Source organism: Miniopterus schreibersii, assembly GCF_964146895.1.
Source record: "Miniopterus schreibersii genome assembly, chromosome: 16".
Lineage (NCBI taxonomy): Eukaryota > Metazoa > Chordata > Mammalia > Chiroptera > Miniopteridae > Miniopterus > Miniopterus schreibersii.
This window is the reverse complement of record NC_138116.1, coordinates 44,312,739-44,327,531: the sequence shown is the minus strand read 5'-3', so window position 1 is coordinate 44,327,531 and position 14,793 is coordinate 44,312,739. Positions and strand designations below refer to the sequence as shown.

The 14,793-nt window shown below is 58.2% G+C and overlaps 2 protein-coding genes across 5 annotated transcripts in view; one reads left to right on the top strand and one right to left on the bottom strand.

Moving 5' to 3' along the window:
• The window catches only part of LLGL1 (LLGL scribble cell polarity complex component 1), a 17,742-nt gene extending 16,622 nt beyond the window's left edge, over nt 1–1,120 (top strand). For both annotated transcript variants that reach the window (XM_081162699.1, XM_081162698.1), the window contains exon 23: nt 490–1,120. The gene's annotated coding sequence lies outside the window, so the exon portion shown is untranslated. The remainder of the gene's footprint in view (nt 1–489) is intronic.
• On the bottom strand, nt 1,046–14,793 carry FLII (FLII actin remodeling protein). 3 transcript variants are annotated; one of them, XM_081162695.1, is made up of 30 exons: nt 14,646–14,793; nt 12,732–12,842; nt 12,353–12,424; nt 11,099–11,179; nt 10,724–10,809; nt 10,424–10,585; nt 10,069–10,172; nt 9,566–9,741; nt 9,317–9,474; nt 8,564–8,648; nt 8,017–8,164; nt 7,700–7,836; nt 7,319–7,531; nt 6,867–7,046; nt 6,113–6,195; nt 5,917–5,991; nt 5,628–5,711; nt 5,348–5,519; nt 4,461–4,565; nt 4,183–4,374; nt 3,646–3,834; nt 3,181–3,320; nt 2,864–3,104; nt 2,558–2,712; nt 2,413–2,473; nt 2,198–2,326; nt 2,012–2,118; nt 1,812–1,917; nt 1,625–1,690; nt 1,046–1,540 (listed from the first exon to the last, which is right to left on the bottom strand). In XM_081162695.1, exons 1-30 carry the CDS (start codon nt 14,706–14,708, stop codon nt 1,406–1,408), a joined length of 3,816 nt encoding a protein of 1,271 aa, XP_081018821.1. In that variant the 5' UTR covers nt 14,709–14,793; the 3' UTR covers nt 1,046–1,405. The 3 variants fall into 3 exon arrangements, with proteins under 3 accessions (XP_081018821.1, XP_081018822.1, XP_081018823.1); XM_081162696.1 differs by having other exon boundaries at nt 7,700–7,833; nt 14,646–14,784; XM_081162697.1 differs by lacking the exon at nt 14,646–14,793 and adding an exon at nt 13,435–13,496.

Below are 14,793 nucleotides of genomic sequence, written 5' to 3'. Positions count from 1 at the left end.
AACAAGAGGTGGTGGCAGCTTTGGGCTCAGGCTGGTTTGGCCAGCCCATTTCAGCTGGTGAGATCACCCAGGTACAAGGTTAGGCCCTGCTGGGTGAGCCTGGAGAATGAGGCCTGGCCTAAGACTGACTGGCCACCACTCCCATTGCAGTGTGGCCCCATCCAGATCTGGGGCCCATAAGTCTGCCCAGCTATTTGCTACCTAGGGCCCCCACCCACACAGGCAGGCACAGACACCCCAGCTATCTTTGTCTTTTGCTGGGGACACCCCTGGCCACAACCTGGCCTCAGTGGGCCGGATGTGGTCCATGCTCAGGGACCTGGCCAGCCCTCCTCAAGCTGTCACTGCAGGGCCTTTGCCCCAGATGGGTGGGGCAGCCCTTTTGCCTGCCCTGGAGAGGAGGCTGAGTAGTGGCACCTGAGTAGCCAGGTCACCTGCCCCTTTTGACCTCCCTTGGCCTTCTGCTAACCCTTCTCTCCCTTTTACTAGGAAGGCCAGACCTACCTGGCCACCACCTGCCTTGTTTGGAGCTGGGATCCAGGACCTGTGTTTCCTCCCAGCCTTTCGCACAGACCTATACTTGCTAATCTGCAAGCAGCACCTGCCCACCTTGGCCCCAGGATGTGGGCCTGGAACTCTGGGGTGGACTCGGACTGGCCCCTTCTACGGGCAGTACCTGGAAACCAGTTGTCACAGGGAAGGACAGTTGGGGCTGGCAGCCCATGCCACCTCCCACTCCACACCATCCTTCCCCCCTCCTTTGCAAAGAATATTTTTCTAATGCCTGGCTGGACAGTGCCGGGTTGGACAGTCATTTCTAAAACTATTTTGGTACTTGCTCCTGGGCTAGCGTGTCTTCCTCCTGCCCAGCCTGTACATGAATGGGTGTGTGTGTGTGTGTGAGTGTGAGAGAGAGAGAAAGAGAGAGAGAGAGACTGGGAGCTCCCTGGGCACCCAGGACTAGGGCCCAGTCAGATGTGTGGATGTAGGGGTCAGAATGGGTTTCCCTGTAGATTGTCCCTTGGGAGTTTTCTGTTATTTTGTTAACATTAGCACTGTTTTAATATTAATAATGCTGATTTTTAATATTGAAAATAAAAGCATTTAATATCTCTTAAAAGGGCAACCGTGTCTACTTAATTTCTAGCTGGGGAGGGGGTATCACATAGGAGCTCACACCGAAGGGAGTCTAATTTCCAAGACCCCTTAGGGCACTAGATAGGGTTACCCACACTGGTGCCCCTTGGGCTGTGCTATTGAGCACCATGGCACTGGGGGATGACCATAGCAGGGGCTGCCACCGGCAAACAGCTTCTGCTGGCAGGTGGTGGACGAAGAGAGGCCCTTCCTCTCCTCACCCAGAGCTTGGGGTCTCTTTGGGGGCTGCAGGTGGGTGGTGGTTGCCTTAGGCCAGGGCCTTGCGGAAGGTACTCCAGGCATGGAAGCAGCGGGTGAAGGCATGCTGCTCGTTCCCCTTGCGGACCAGGCGTAGGCGGCGGGGATGCTCATGCTCTTTAGCACGCATGTGCTGGATGTACACCTGGTGAGCAGGACATGTGTGAGCCTCAGGCAGGCCTTCCAGACCACTGGGGCCAGCCTCAGCCCTCCCCTCCACCCAGCTCACCTGGCAGGCCTTCAGACTCAGCTTGATCTCCACCTGGCTTGTCTGGGTCCCCACCCACATATAGACCTGTAGGTATGGCAGGGGAGGTGGTCTCATGGGGGACTTGAACTCCCTACCTTGTAGCCTCAGAATTCCCATTTACAAATGGGTGGGCTCCTTGAATGGGCAGGGTCAGCAGGGGTCTCACCTCTTGGCCATTGTCTAACAACATGATGTCATCGTCTGCCAGGTCATCTTGGCAAAAGTCAGAACATTTCTCAGTCACTGCGAAGTAACCCTTCTCATTAGAGCACCTGCAGGTCATGGGTCAGGGAGAGACTAAGGGTCATAAGCAGCAGTAGCAGGACTCAGGAGGAAGCTGGGGAAGGGGTCTAGGCCCAGCCTCACCGGAACAGCCGGGTGTGCTTCATGAATTCAGCATCATCGTCATAAGGCTTCTGTGTGCCTATGCCCACCCAGAAGAAATTCTCAGGCTCTTCACCTTCATTGATGACCTGTGGGTAAAAGGTTGGTCCAGTCCAGGGTCCCTGTCTGCCCTTGCTACACTATCTGGCCACTGCCTGCCCCGGTCACCTGCTTGCTGTAGGAGGCGTCAAACATAGTGTTCAATATGTCCTCCGCCAGTTTGGCCTCATCAGGGTCCGATGCCCGGCCCACCCATGCATACACGATGCCCTGGTTGTCCTCACTCTCAAAGGGAACCTGGGGAGAGTGCAGAGGGTTCAGGTCAGGTCTGCCCTACAACCCCCCACCCTGACCCATAGTCCCGGTCACTCCTACAACCCCACCTTGAGGATGAAGCAGAACTCAGAGTTGAGAAGGCTCGAGTCGGTGTTGATCTGGATGCACCTGGGGGAGGGAGGAGGTCAGCAAGGAGTCAGGGTGGCTCACTGACCCCACCTGCCCACCCCTGCCCCTCCACCAGCCAGGCACCTGGTACAGAGGGCACTGCCATTGGTTCGAATCTGGTAGAGGCTGGGCTGCAGGGCACCCTGAGCAGCCTTCCTCCTGCCCCGGTGGATGATGAACTTCCTCTTGAAATGGGACAGGAACTTGGGGTTCTCCTGCTGCTGTGTCATGCGCACCACCTGGGTGTGTGGAAGTGTCATGGGCAGCTCCCTGGACCCCACCTTGCCTCTCATGGGCCAAGCCTTCCCTGGGTCTGAGTCTCATTCCCACAGAACCTCCCCAGAGGCCATGGGGGCATGGCACTGAGCCGCCGGGGCCCGGCAGGCACACCTCTAGCTTGCCGGGAAAGAGGCTTTCGAACTTCTTTTGCAGGCTGAAGGTGAAGGTGAGCCAGCCCATGTTGGAGGCTTCCCGGCCCTGCCAGAAGTACACGATGCACTGGAAATCCTCCTCCGGCTGTTTCTCCTCCACCTCGGCCACTGCCTCCTCGCCTTCTTTGCCCTCGTCCCTGGCCTCTGCCTCTTTCTCTTCCTTCTTCTCCTCCTCCTCATACTCCACGGGGACCCAGTACCTGAGGGTCAGAGGGCAGTGAGCAGGGGCCCCAGAGCAGCGGAGGGGCTGTACGGGGAGGCACTCCGGGCCAGCACCTGCAGAGGAAGACGTAGCAGTCCTGCGTGTAGAAGTGGCCGAACTCCTCCTCAGGCAGCCGTGCGAACTTCTTACCCTCGAGCACAAAGCCCTCCATGCCATCGAGGTCCTCGTTCCACTCCTCCATCAGCTGCTCCGCCTGCATGGGAGCCCCCTGCTGGTGGGCTGCTGGAGCTGGCCCCTCCTCACCCGGCAGGAACCCACACAGAGCCTCCTCCCAGTCATCTTGGGCGGGGTCCTCCCTAATCCATCCACCATCAGCCTAGGCCCCTCCCCACCATCAGCCTAGGCCCCGCCCCGCCCTATCAGCCTAGGCCCCTCCCCACCATCAGCCTAGGCCCCGCCCCGCCCTATCAGCCTAGGCCCCTCCCCACCATCAGCCTAGGCCCCGCCCCACCCACCAGCCTAGGCCCCGCCCCACCCACCAGCCTAGGCCCCGCCCACCAGCCTAGGCCCCGCCCCACCTCTGCTAGCGCCATGGGCGGCTGCCTAGGCAAGAAGAGTGCAGTGAGGTCGGCCTTCATCTCATCTTTCTTCTCAGCGTCACGCTTCACCTTCCCTGCAAGTCCCAGGCCCTGCAGCACGGCCTCTGCATTGCGTGTATAGTCCACCGTCAACACGTCATCCCAGTTCTTGAACTTGGCCTTGAACACCTGCCAAGGGGGAGCAAACACGAGTGGGGGTCGGCGCGGTGAAGGCTGGGGCGGAAGCAGATCTGGTGAGGCTCGGGGGGCGGGGCCGGGGAAGCGAGGGCAGGGCCTAGGAACCTGGGTGGGAGGGGCACGCTACAGAGGGGAGGAGCGCGGGGAAGGCGGGCCTAGGGACCGGGCTGGGCGGGGCAGGCGGGCGGGGCCCGGGCCTAGGCGGCTGCGGCAGCGGTGGGCTTGGGCTCAGCTCTGCAGGGCAGTAATCGAGTCACAGAAGGGTCGGGGCTTGGTCAGCAGAATCTTGGGGCGGAGTCCCCGGGGGTGTGGCTTGCGCAGCTGGACCACACAGCCTACCTGGGCTTCAGTGCCCTCGAGGCTGCGGCTGACCATGGCGTAACGCGGCCGGTGCAGCATCCCGCACAGCTCCTGGCCCAGCTTGAGGGCAGCAGCCCGTACAAGGCGCGGGGACTTGCGGCCAAGCCAGATGAACACGTCGGACCAACAGTCCAAAATGTACACGCAGCGTGTGTCCAGCAGACTCTGCAGCTGCGGGGCCAGAGGCTGGAGGTCAACCAGTGCTGGGCTAAAGGGGAAGGGTCCTGCCTCCTCGCCCTCCTCCCTGTGCGTCTCACCAGCCGCATCCCCGGCATCAGTTCCACCTTGGGCGGCTTCTTATGTTCCACAGACAGCTTGTAGTTGATCTGGGGAAGCTCCAGGTAGCCCAAGCCCAGGCCCACCTAGCAGGAGGAAAGGTAAGCGCTGTAGGGGCAGGATCTGGGGACAAGCCCCACCCATAACAGCCGTTGATTTGGAGCCTGGCCCTGGCCTGCTGTGTGCTTTCAGGTCCACTGCTTACTCCTCTCTGGGCCTTAGTTTCTTCCCTCCACTCCAAGGTCATTTTAAGGCTATCCTACTAGTGGAAGGACTTTTAAATTTGTTGTTAACCCTCACCCGAAGATATTTTTTTTCCACTGCTTTTCAGAGAGAGGAAGGGAAGGAGGGAGGGAAGGAGAGAGAAAGAGAAACATCAATGTGAGAGACACATCAATTGGTTGTCTACATTATGCACCCAGGTATGTGCCCTGGCTGGTAATTGAACCCAAGACCCCTTGGTATAGGGCTGACAGTCTAACCACTGAGCCACACTGGCCAGGGCAACGAAGAAGTACTTGTAAATGGTGTTTTACCTGCCTACCCTCTCCAGAACTTACTATTGTTTCTAATTTTTTAACCTGTCCTTTTTCTGTTCACAATACCCCATGGCTTCCACCTACAGAATGAAGGCCAGGTTCTCAGGCCTGGCCCCCAGGCACACTCAGCCTCCCTCTCCAGCCCCTTCCAGGAAACACACCCTAACACCATTCTTATGGCCTGACTCAGCCAGCCTCCAGACCTTTGCTTAGACCTTGCCCTCTCCACACCAAAGTCCTGATGAAGACAAAGTCACCACAGTGATACATGGCCCATCCCCCCAACCAGACCACTGGTGAAGTCAGGCCAGCCCTGCAGCGCAGCTCACCTTATACAGCTTGGGCTGGGGTGGCCAGAAGTCATCAGGGACGTGCTTCTTGATCTCAGAAGGCTCACCACCTAGTGCCTCCCAGAATTCTGGAGGCTCCTGGCCCTGCACCAGCAGTGTGATCTCTGCCTTCCCTTTCCGCTCGTTCTTGTTAATTTTTTCTGCAAAGAGCCTGAGGACAGGTGCAAAGCTCTTAGTAAGGCCCATGTCCCTTCTTAGGTGACAATTTTGCATTACACAAAACCCCTCACCATGTCTGAGCAGAGTGTAGTCCTCATACCTGGTTTTAGTAGTGCTACTCAGCGTGGCCTGGGCCCCCCGCCACACGTAGATGTCCAGCCCTCGGTCCAGCAGGAAAACAAACCTGGACAGGAAGGACAGGAAGGACTGTGACAGGTACAGGCAATGACTGTCCCCAGGCCCCAAACCCACCCCAAGTCCCTCATTATGGGGTTTTAGAACTAAAAGAGTTGCTGGAAGGCTTCTTCTAGAGCCCACATCTGTCCCTCACTAGTGGGTAGGGGGACATTCAGAGTCCAGCACTCCCACCTCATGTCATTGGTGCTCACCTGGGGTCCAGGGAGGCTCCCTTGAGTGGCACAGGCTCCAACTTGATGTTCTTTTTCCCATACACACGGTACATCCTGGAGGCCGGAGCAAAAGTGGCTTGGAGGGGACACCAAAGGACCAGTTTGCCACTAACACCCTCCCCCAATCCTTCCAAGCTGAATCCAGGTCAGTGCGACCCACCCCATACCCTCTCACCTGGTGACATAGTGCGTGTCCTCTACAGTGTAGAAGCCACTGGCTGTTCCACCCTCAATGTAGGCAATGTCGTTATCAAACACCTGTACGTGTGAGGGCGCAGTGCTTTATCACTGAGCTAATGCCACCTCCCACCAAATACCACCTTGTATACAGGCGCACCAGGTGCTACAAATCTGTGATGAAGTTAAAAAGGAGAAGTAAGATCTGTCTATAAACACAGGTGCACACTGGAGTGCTAAGATGTACAGATGGATGAATGTGTTCGCTCCTGTGCCCATTTAGATACGCACAGAATGTTTAGATATGTGTATCCATGTACAGAAGCAAGCAGATTTATGAAGACGGCACACGTGTGAATCTGGGTAAAATCTCACGTGTGCGGCCTCATCTACACGTAAACAGCTGGAGGAGGGCCAGCACAGCTCACTAACCCTGGACTTGATCCAGCCCTTGGCCCTGCCTCCTTGGTGCCTAGCTGGTGGCCCTGCCACCTAGCCATATTGACCCCGCCACCTAGCCATATTGGCCCCAGATCCCCATCTCCCTCTAGACCTCCACTGACCCAGGCTCCCCACCTTTGGCCTTATCTCACTCCCCTGACTTCACTGCTTTTGTCCCTGCCTCCTTCTTCAGGTCCTGACCCAAAAAACCTTTGGTCTCAGCTCCCTGTCCTGCCCCATTAGCCATGCCCACCACCCTTGGCCCACCCTTCCAATCCTGCCCCATGTAAGGCCCTTCTAGCCCATGGCACCTGCAGGAACTCCTCGCTCTCATCGCCCATCTCCTCCCGTATGGTGCGGCACTCCGCACCCAGGTAGTTGCGCAGGTTCACCGCGTGGATGGCAGAACAAGCCTTCTTGTCAAGTGTGGCCTCCCCACCAATCCAGTAGTAGATCTCCCAGTTCAGAGAGCTGCTGTCATCGAGAAAGGTCTGGAGGCCAGGTCACAGTCGTGTCAGCCCTCACCAGGCAGTCCTGGGTCCCTAGCTCACCTGAGAGGCTGCTCTGATGGGCACAGGCTCCCTGGCCCCAGGATGGGTTGCACTGCCACACCTCTGCCTTGGCCATCTCTACCTGGCCTCCTTTGCAAAACCTTCCCCTTCCACCTTGCCTCAATGAACAAAACTGTGGAGCTGGGGATTCTGAGCTTTCTAGGGTAAGGTCTACTGGGGCTCATGCACCCCAGCCTGTGCCGAACTCTCACCTTGAGCACGATGTAGCAGTCGGCCTCATAGAACTTGCCATGTAAGGCTTCCTCCACGAGCACAGGCACGAAGTTTTCGATCTGCCAGATGGTCAAGCCAGGCAGCTGACCCACATCCTCTGTGAAGAACTCTGAGTAGTCGAGGCGTGGCTTCTCCAGGCCCTGGTCCCAGCGCCGCACCTTACCCCCCGGGGCTCGGGCATCAGTGCTCTCCTGGGGTCACAGTCACAGTGCATGGATTGGCTCTGTGCAGGTACTCACGCTGGCATCTCTAGTCTTGCCCCACCTCAGGTCCCCCTTCCATCTTGGCCTGGGTCACACAGTCCGTCTCCACTAGAGTCCAGGGTCACCTGCCCTGTCCCAGCTCTTGGCCTGACTTACCTCCTGCTTTTTGTTCTTTTCCTGGGCCACATCTGACATGCCCTTCAGCACCTGCTTGGCCTGGTCATCCTGGGCGGAGTCCTTGCGCCTCCGTAGTCGCATCTTTCGAGCCAGGGGATCCTTAGGCCCACCCCCTGCTTAGGAGAGAGGCAAACAGCTAAACCCTGGCTTGGCGTGCCCCTGGGGCATCCAGCCAACCAGGGGCCAACCCCATCCACCAGTGTCCAGAGAGCTCTGTTCTACCCAACTTGTAGGTGGCTAAGTAGAGTCCCAGAGGAGCCTCCCATTCTTACCCTGGCCAGACCTTCCCCACTTACCAGCTGCTGCTGCAGCCACTGTGGCAGGAGAGGCACCTGCCAGCCGGAGCTGGTTCTGCAGTGAGAAGTCGATGTTGTACCACTCGGCAGTGCGGTCAGCGGGCTTGGGAGGCATGACCAGGCTGGGGTTCTCCCGAACGTCTAGGACCTGCCTCATGGGGTGAGCAGAGGTGGCGCTGAGCCTGAGTCCCAATTCCCAGCCACACCAAACCTTGTTTCTTGCTCTTTGCAGCTGCCAGGGCTGAGGCCCAGGGCTGGGGCCAGGGGCCTGTGTTCTCATCTCAGCTCAGCAAATGCCCATCCTGGGCTTTAGTTTTCCCTTCTGTGGGACTTAAATGACGCTGTCCAGCATGATATGGACACAGGTACGTAGCTCACCTTCTCCCCAAAAGCACCCTGGCAATGGCCATCCCTCCAGGAGGCCTCTGCTGGGTCCCCCTCACTCCAATGACACCTCTGTGCTTGGTCTTTCTTGAAGGTCTGTCTACACCTCTGCCTTCCCCACCAAACTGCCCCCAGCTAAGTGCCAGCCTGGGTCTGCCCGGACCTGGATCTCTGGCAGGAAGTGGATGGCCTCTGGGAGGGTCACCAGGCGGTTCTTGTTCAGGACAAGTTTCCTCAGCTTTGTACACCTGTGAGGACAGAGCCAGGGCCTCAGAGAGGTGACAGATGAGGGGCAGGGAAACTTCTAGTCCTGGGGGAGGGGAGGCAGGTAGGGCCAGAGGACTGTATGGCCTGGCTGGTTAAGACACTAGTGAGCTCTGATGTGCTGAGAGAGCAGGAAGGCTGGAGCACATGCCACTGGAGGCTTCTCAGGGTTAAGGGACTGGGAAGTTCTTTCTGTCACTTTGACGGAGCAGAATTTTTCCAAGTAACCTGCAGATTAAGGGCCTCTGGATATAAACACCAAAAAATATGTCCTGTGCTCCAATTAGTTTGGAATCTGCTGGGGGGGGGGGCAGGGGTCCTCTGTTCTCTGCCTAAAGGACTTTTCAGAGTCAGGAGACCACATTAGTGGACAATGTACCCTCTAGAAGGGAATGGGAACAGCACTGTGTCCCAAACGCCCATGGCAGTGGAACTGCCCCAGCCTTGTGCCTATCAGTGTCCTCCTAAAGGGTGCTCCGGGGAACCCAAGTGGGAATTGTTGGCACAGGCCTGCGTGGTCCTTGTCCGCAAAGTCCAATTAATTCATCCATTTTGTATGATGCATGAAGACAATAGGGTGGGTTCCAGCTATCATTCTAGGGTTTTCTATGCCATGACTCCCCCGCCCACGTGCCCAGCCTCGTCCCAACACCTGCAGAGGCTTTCAGGGATCAGCTCCAGGTTGTTATTGGCAGCCATGAACTCCTGCAGGCTGGCCAGCTTGCCAATGCCTGAGGGCAGTCCATCGAAGTCTAGATTGTTGGAGTTCAGGTACAGCTTCTTCAGTTTGGTCAGCTTGCAAATGGCTGACTGGAGGGAAAGCAGGCAGGGGTGGGAGTCAGGGGTAGCAGCCAAGGTGGCCCAGTAGCCTTCCTGTCCCCCTCCCCAGGTCTGCACTCACAGGCAGTGAAGTGAGCTGATTTCGGGACAGGTTCAAGGTCTCCACATGTACCCACTGGTCAATGCACAAGGACAGCTCTGTGATCTGGTTGCTGCTGAGGTTGAGGCGGCGCAGGTTGGAGAGGGTATACAGGCACTCGGGCACCCGTGTCAGGTCATTGCAGGACAGGTCCACATCTGGGCACAAGGTGAGGCGCATTAGCCAGGAACACACAGACAACTCCAGAGGCAGCCAGTCCAGGCTCTATGGCTTTCAGCATGTGATTTACCCTCCCTGGGCCTCAGGAAAAACTTCCTCACACAAGTGGGTCTAAGCACAAAGTTGGTGCTCATGACCTGGTGTGGTTACTAGTAACTGTGATAATAGCAGAGATAATCATAGCATAACCAAATCCTATCCTTTCCTTTTGGGGGTGGTCAGAGAAGCAGGGTTCAACGCCTTCATCCTTAGGAAGTGAGGGACCTGAGGGGACCAGGGGCTGAAGGGTACCCAGGGCTGCCGACCTGCGAGGTTGCTCAGGCCCTCCAGGCTGGTGGGGAGGTTGCCCTGGGTGCGCTGGGTGTTCCTCAGGTGCAGAGTCTGCAGGGCTGTCAGAGCTGGGAGCTGCCTGCAGGGAGATGTGGGTGGTCAGGCCAGAGGAAGGGGAAAGAGCATGGGGCTGAGAGGGCCTATGGGGACCAGGCCAAGGACAGCTGCCGGGTGAGGTGGACAGGGGAGGGGACCTAGGTGGGGCCTGGCTAAGGGACACAGCCCACACCAAACTCAAAATGGAAAGGGTCAGGGCTACTGGGGAGCTAAGGGACTAGGCCAGATTCCCGAGGGCTGGACTCTGGAGGGTGTGGCCCGAGCGCTGCTGACCGGAGCTGTGCGTGCTGCAGCGGGTTCCCGTTGAGCACGAGCGTCTGCAGGTGCACCAGGCGGCGCATCTGTGGCGGCAAGCTCTCCAGGTGGTTCTCGCTGAGGTCCAGGTATAGCAGGTCAGTGAGGTTGATGAAGAGCTGGTTGGGGATGGTATCAATGCTGTGGGCAGGAGGGAGGGAGAAAGGAAGCGAGGCAAGCAGGGGCCGCCCAGTCAGCACCACTGTCCACTTCTAGGGCCCACCTGGCCCCCACTGTGTTGTGGCCCTGCCCAGCTCACCTCCCTGGCCCAACAGGCACCTGTTATGGCTGAGGTTGAGCACTAGCATGTTCTTGGCATTCTCCAGCTCCCGAGGGCACTCCGTCAGCTGGTTGTAGCTCAAGTCCTGGGTAGAAGAGATAAGGCCAAGTCAGGGGTCAGTGCTGGTCCTACCTCACCAGTCCTCTGTCAGGCTGGGAGATCAGGCAGGGCACTGAGAGGAGAGCAGATGAGGGGGTTTCAGGGCCAGAGGGAGACAGCCAAGGACCCTGGCAGGAAGGGTGGCTAGGTTAAGGACCTGACTTCATGAGTAACCTTGGGCAAGACACTGCCTACTCTAAGCCTCAGTTTGCCCATCTGTAAAATGGGATAACAATGGCCCCAGGGACCATCATAGTGGGTAGGTGACCACTGACCAGGACTGAGAGGTCATCCAGCTTGAAGATGTCATCAGGTACTCCAGAATTCTTCAGGCTGTTGGCTCGAGCCACGATGGCCTGGGGATAAACCATGAATCTGTGATTCCTCACTTCCTTCCCCAGGAGAAGCAGAGATCAGGGAGGGACACTTCCTCAGGAAGTTCACTGGATGCCAGGCCTGAGTGCTCTCCCACCTGGCCTTTGCTTATTGTCCCTTCTCCTGGCAAGTTCTTCCTAGTCTCCGTATGGGCTTCTATTCACATGTCCAAGCCCAGCTCAAATGGGCCCCAGAGCTCAGCACAGGGTTCTCAGGGAACCTTTTCTGATTAAACAATCCCTCTTCTTCTCATTTCCAGAGGGCAAGATGGGGATATAGCTCTGTCAGGGATTCTAGAACAGCAAGAGGGGTTGGCCTAAAGAAAAATCAGTGTGGACTGAGTAAGCATGTTTTCTCTTCCCTTAGGAATGAAACCTTGTGCTACAGATGTGTAGAAAGTTCGAGGGGTAGAGAGGAGAGGTTGGTGAATGGTGCCGTGACTACAAGTAACAGCAGGGGCTGTGCTGCAGCCGCCTCTCCTTTGCCCTGTCTGTGTGGTACCCTGGTGCTTCGCAGTGGTTGCCCACTGAATCCTCCCAGAAAGTGGAAGGGACTTGTCCGAGGTAATGCCAGCAGGAAGCGGCAGAGCTAATTTGAACTCAAGCAGCCTGAGTCCTTAACATCTCAGGGCTGTGGTTTTGGATGGGAATGACCTTCGCCAAGGCCCAAAAGGTCTGGCCAGGACCCTGGCGTTCTGGAGTATCAGAAGCTCTACGAAGAGCAGAAGTATGAGCAGACCACACTGACCACCTCCCCTTCTGGGCAGACCCCACCCTACCCCAGCTCCACCACTGCCTGGCTATGTGACCTCTAGCAAGTGACCTGCCTCTGTGGCCAAATGTCCTTCTCTGTGAACTTGGTAGAGGTCAGGGTGTAAGAAAAAACCCACATGAAACAGCTGGAATGGTGCTTAGCCACTATCAGTTATTATTGCAGTTGCCTAAAATAGGTGGAATTTTGGATTTTTTACCTTTTTTTCCCATAGGCTACTTAACACTGGACATTATTATGCCCTCCCCTTAGGAATGAGCACCTGAGCCTGACACAGGGATGGGCAGAGGTGATGGACCAGCTTGGGGTCTGGCCCTGCCCTCACGCCCCTGGCTAGACCCCAGTCCCCACCCACAAGCTTGGTGGCCTCTAGCAACACTTACCCGAAGAGATGGCAGGCTAGACAGCTCCCCATGAAGCGTGGTCAGGTTGTTGTGGCTCACAGACAAGTGCTCCTGGACCAGGACAAAGGAGCAGAGGCTCAGTGGGGTGGGTAGGGTGTCTATGGAGCCTCCATCTGCCACCACAGCTCTATACCATTCAGGGGTCCCTTGGCCACACAGGCACAGTCCACCTCTAGAGCAACCCTCCCTCACAGACCCAGCGTCTTGCACGCGTCATGCAATAGGGTGCTTCCTCCCTCTCTGCCAGCTCTGCCACAGCTATCAACATCTTTCTCTGTCATCTGCCTTCGCACGGGCCCTGTCCACCCACTCCAGCCCCACCCACTGATACCCACCCTGCTAGATGAAAGCCCCTTACCAGCTTCTGCAGGGCAGCCAACTCCTCTGGCAGGTAGCAGAGGCCGGTGCGGTTCAGCTTCAGCCATCGCAGACTGGTCATGGCCTTGACATTCTCAGGGAAGTAGCCTCCCTGGGAATATTGAGGGTGAGGCTGGTCTGGGAGAGGAACGTTCCTGCTCTATCACCCTCTATGGCCCTCAACTGCCCATGGAAACCTCTGGGGAGCAACAGAGCCAACTCTCACCAGCTGTGTGACCCTGGACAACTCACTTTGCCACTCTGTGCCTCAATTTCCTCACCATAAAGTAGGGCTAATAAAAGCCCCTTATGACAGAAGCGTTGTGAGAAATCACTGTTAGGATGGCTGTTGGCGTAAGACCTGTCTCTTACTGGATTCTGAGCCCTGGGGGGTCGGGATGGAACTGGCTTGTTCCAGATGACGTCTCCAGCACCCAGCTGTGTGGTCAGCTTGGCTCAAATGCCTTCGCCCCGCATTCCAGGATACGGCTGCACCACTGGTACCTTGAGCCTCTGCCAAGGTCCTACCTGTGCCCCCATCCTGCCATCAGCATACAAGCCATTTGTGGCAAGGTCCAAATCCCTGCTGCAAGACCCCAGCTCCCCACCCTGCAAAGGCACTGCCTCATTCATTCATTCACCCCGCCCTAAATCTAAATGCCCACTCAGTACTCCCAGCCCTCATGGCAGGGAGCCTGGGGTACCATATGCCTCCAGTGCCTTGGCTGGTGTCCCCTTCCCTCTACAGCACATTCCTGGCCAGTGACTCAGACTTCCAATCTGGAGAGGACACATGGAGGAGACCCCAAGTGAGGATGGGGGAGATGGAGGTAGAAGAAAGTGGTGGTCCATGGGGTCAAAGGTGTGTGCACGTGTGGATAAATGCAGAAAAAAGAACTTGCCTACCTCCTCAGCCCCGGCCCGGCTGACCCCTGCCCCCAGCAGAAGTCTGGGTTCCCTCAACCCTGCAGGCCCAGGCTGACACTAAATGGACTCCAGCGGGAGTCTCCCCACTCACCCTCCCTTCAGCCTGGGCTGACCCTCCTAGTACCAGGCCAGCTCTCGCCTTCACTCCGGCCCTGCATCCTCTGGTCACTGGCGCTGCCCACCTCACCCCTGACTCTCTAGAACTGCCTCACCCACCAACTGGTTGGCAGGTTCGGTGTCGGCTCTTTGTGGCCCTGGTCTATTAGTCCAGCAGCTCCACCCAGGGCCCATACCAACGAATTCATGTCTCCAAGAGGGTAACTTTTTAGAACTGATTTTAGAGAGAGAAAGGGAGAGAAACATCCCTGGGTCGGTTGCAACCTCCAGCAGGTGCAGGCAACCTGAGTATGTGCCCTGACCGGGAATTGAACCCGCCACCTTGTGGTGTACGGGACGATCCTCCAACTGGCTGAGCCACTCCGGCCAGGGCTCCAAGAGGGAAACTTTTAAGGCCCTTCCCGGAATGAGAAAACCGAGGCGGCCCTGGAAGGGGAAGTGACTCGCCCAAGATGGCACAGGACGGGCGGCAGGAACAGGGCCGTGGCAGCGACGCGCCCGGGGACGGCGGGATGCAGCAGCGCGGCCGCGACCAGGCCCGGCCTGGGCGTGCGTCCTCCGGGGCCGCGGAGGGAAGGCTGGCGGAGCCGGAGCAGGACCCGCTGACCCCGTGCCCGGGTGCCAGGGCTCCCAGCCCGCGCCCTGGCGGGACCGAGCCCAGGCGTCCGCGCCCGCGCGGCCTCGGTCTTCCCGGCGGGGCCCCGAGCGGGGGCCGCTCGGGCGGGGCCCCCGAGCCCCGCAGCGCCCCATCCGGCCCCGCCCTCCGGCCCGGGCGGCCCCGGGCCCCAGCGGGCAGCGCAGGAAGCGGAGGCCGGCGCGGCCGGAGCGGAAGAGGCGGCCTGAGAGGAGCCCGGCGCCGCCCGCCGCTCACCTTGAAGTCGTTGCCGCTGAGGTCCACGCCGCGCACGAACGGCAGCACCCCCGTGGCCTCCATGGCGCCGCGCTCCCTGCTGCGCCGGGCGGGGCGCGGGGCGGCAGAGGGAGCCGCGGGCCGGGCCGGCGCCGACCCCGCCCCTTTG

What these genes read in the sequence shown, in the direction of transcription:
- FLII (XM_081162695.1), bottom strand. Translation starts at nt 14,708, where the DNA reads ATGGAGGCCACGGGGGTGCTGCCGTTCGTGCGCGGCGTGGACCTCAGC. An exon ending in TCAGCGGCAACGACTTCAAG is followed by an intron (nt 12,843 to 14,645) that starts GTGAGCGGCGGG and finishes CAATATTCCCAG; the next exon opens with GGAGGCTACTTCCCTGAGAA. An exon ending in CCCAGCCCAAGCTGTATAAG is followed by an intron (nt 4,566 to 5,347) that starts GTGAGCTGCGCT and finishes TCCTCCTGCTAG; the next exon opens with GTGGGCCTGGGCTTGGGCTA.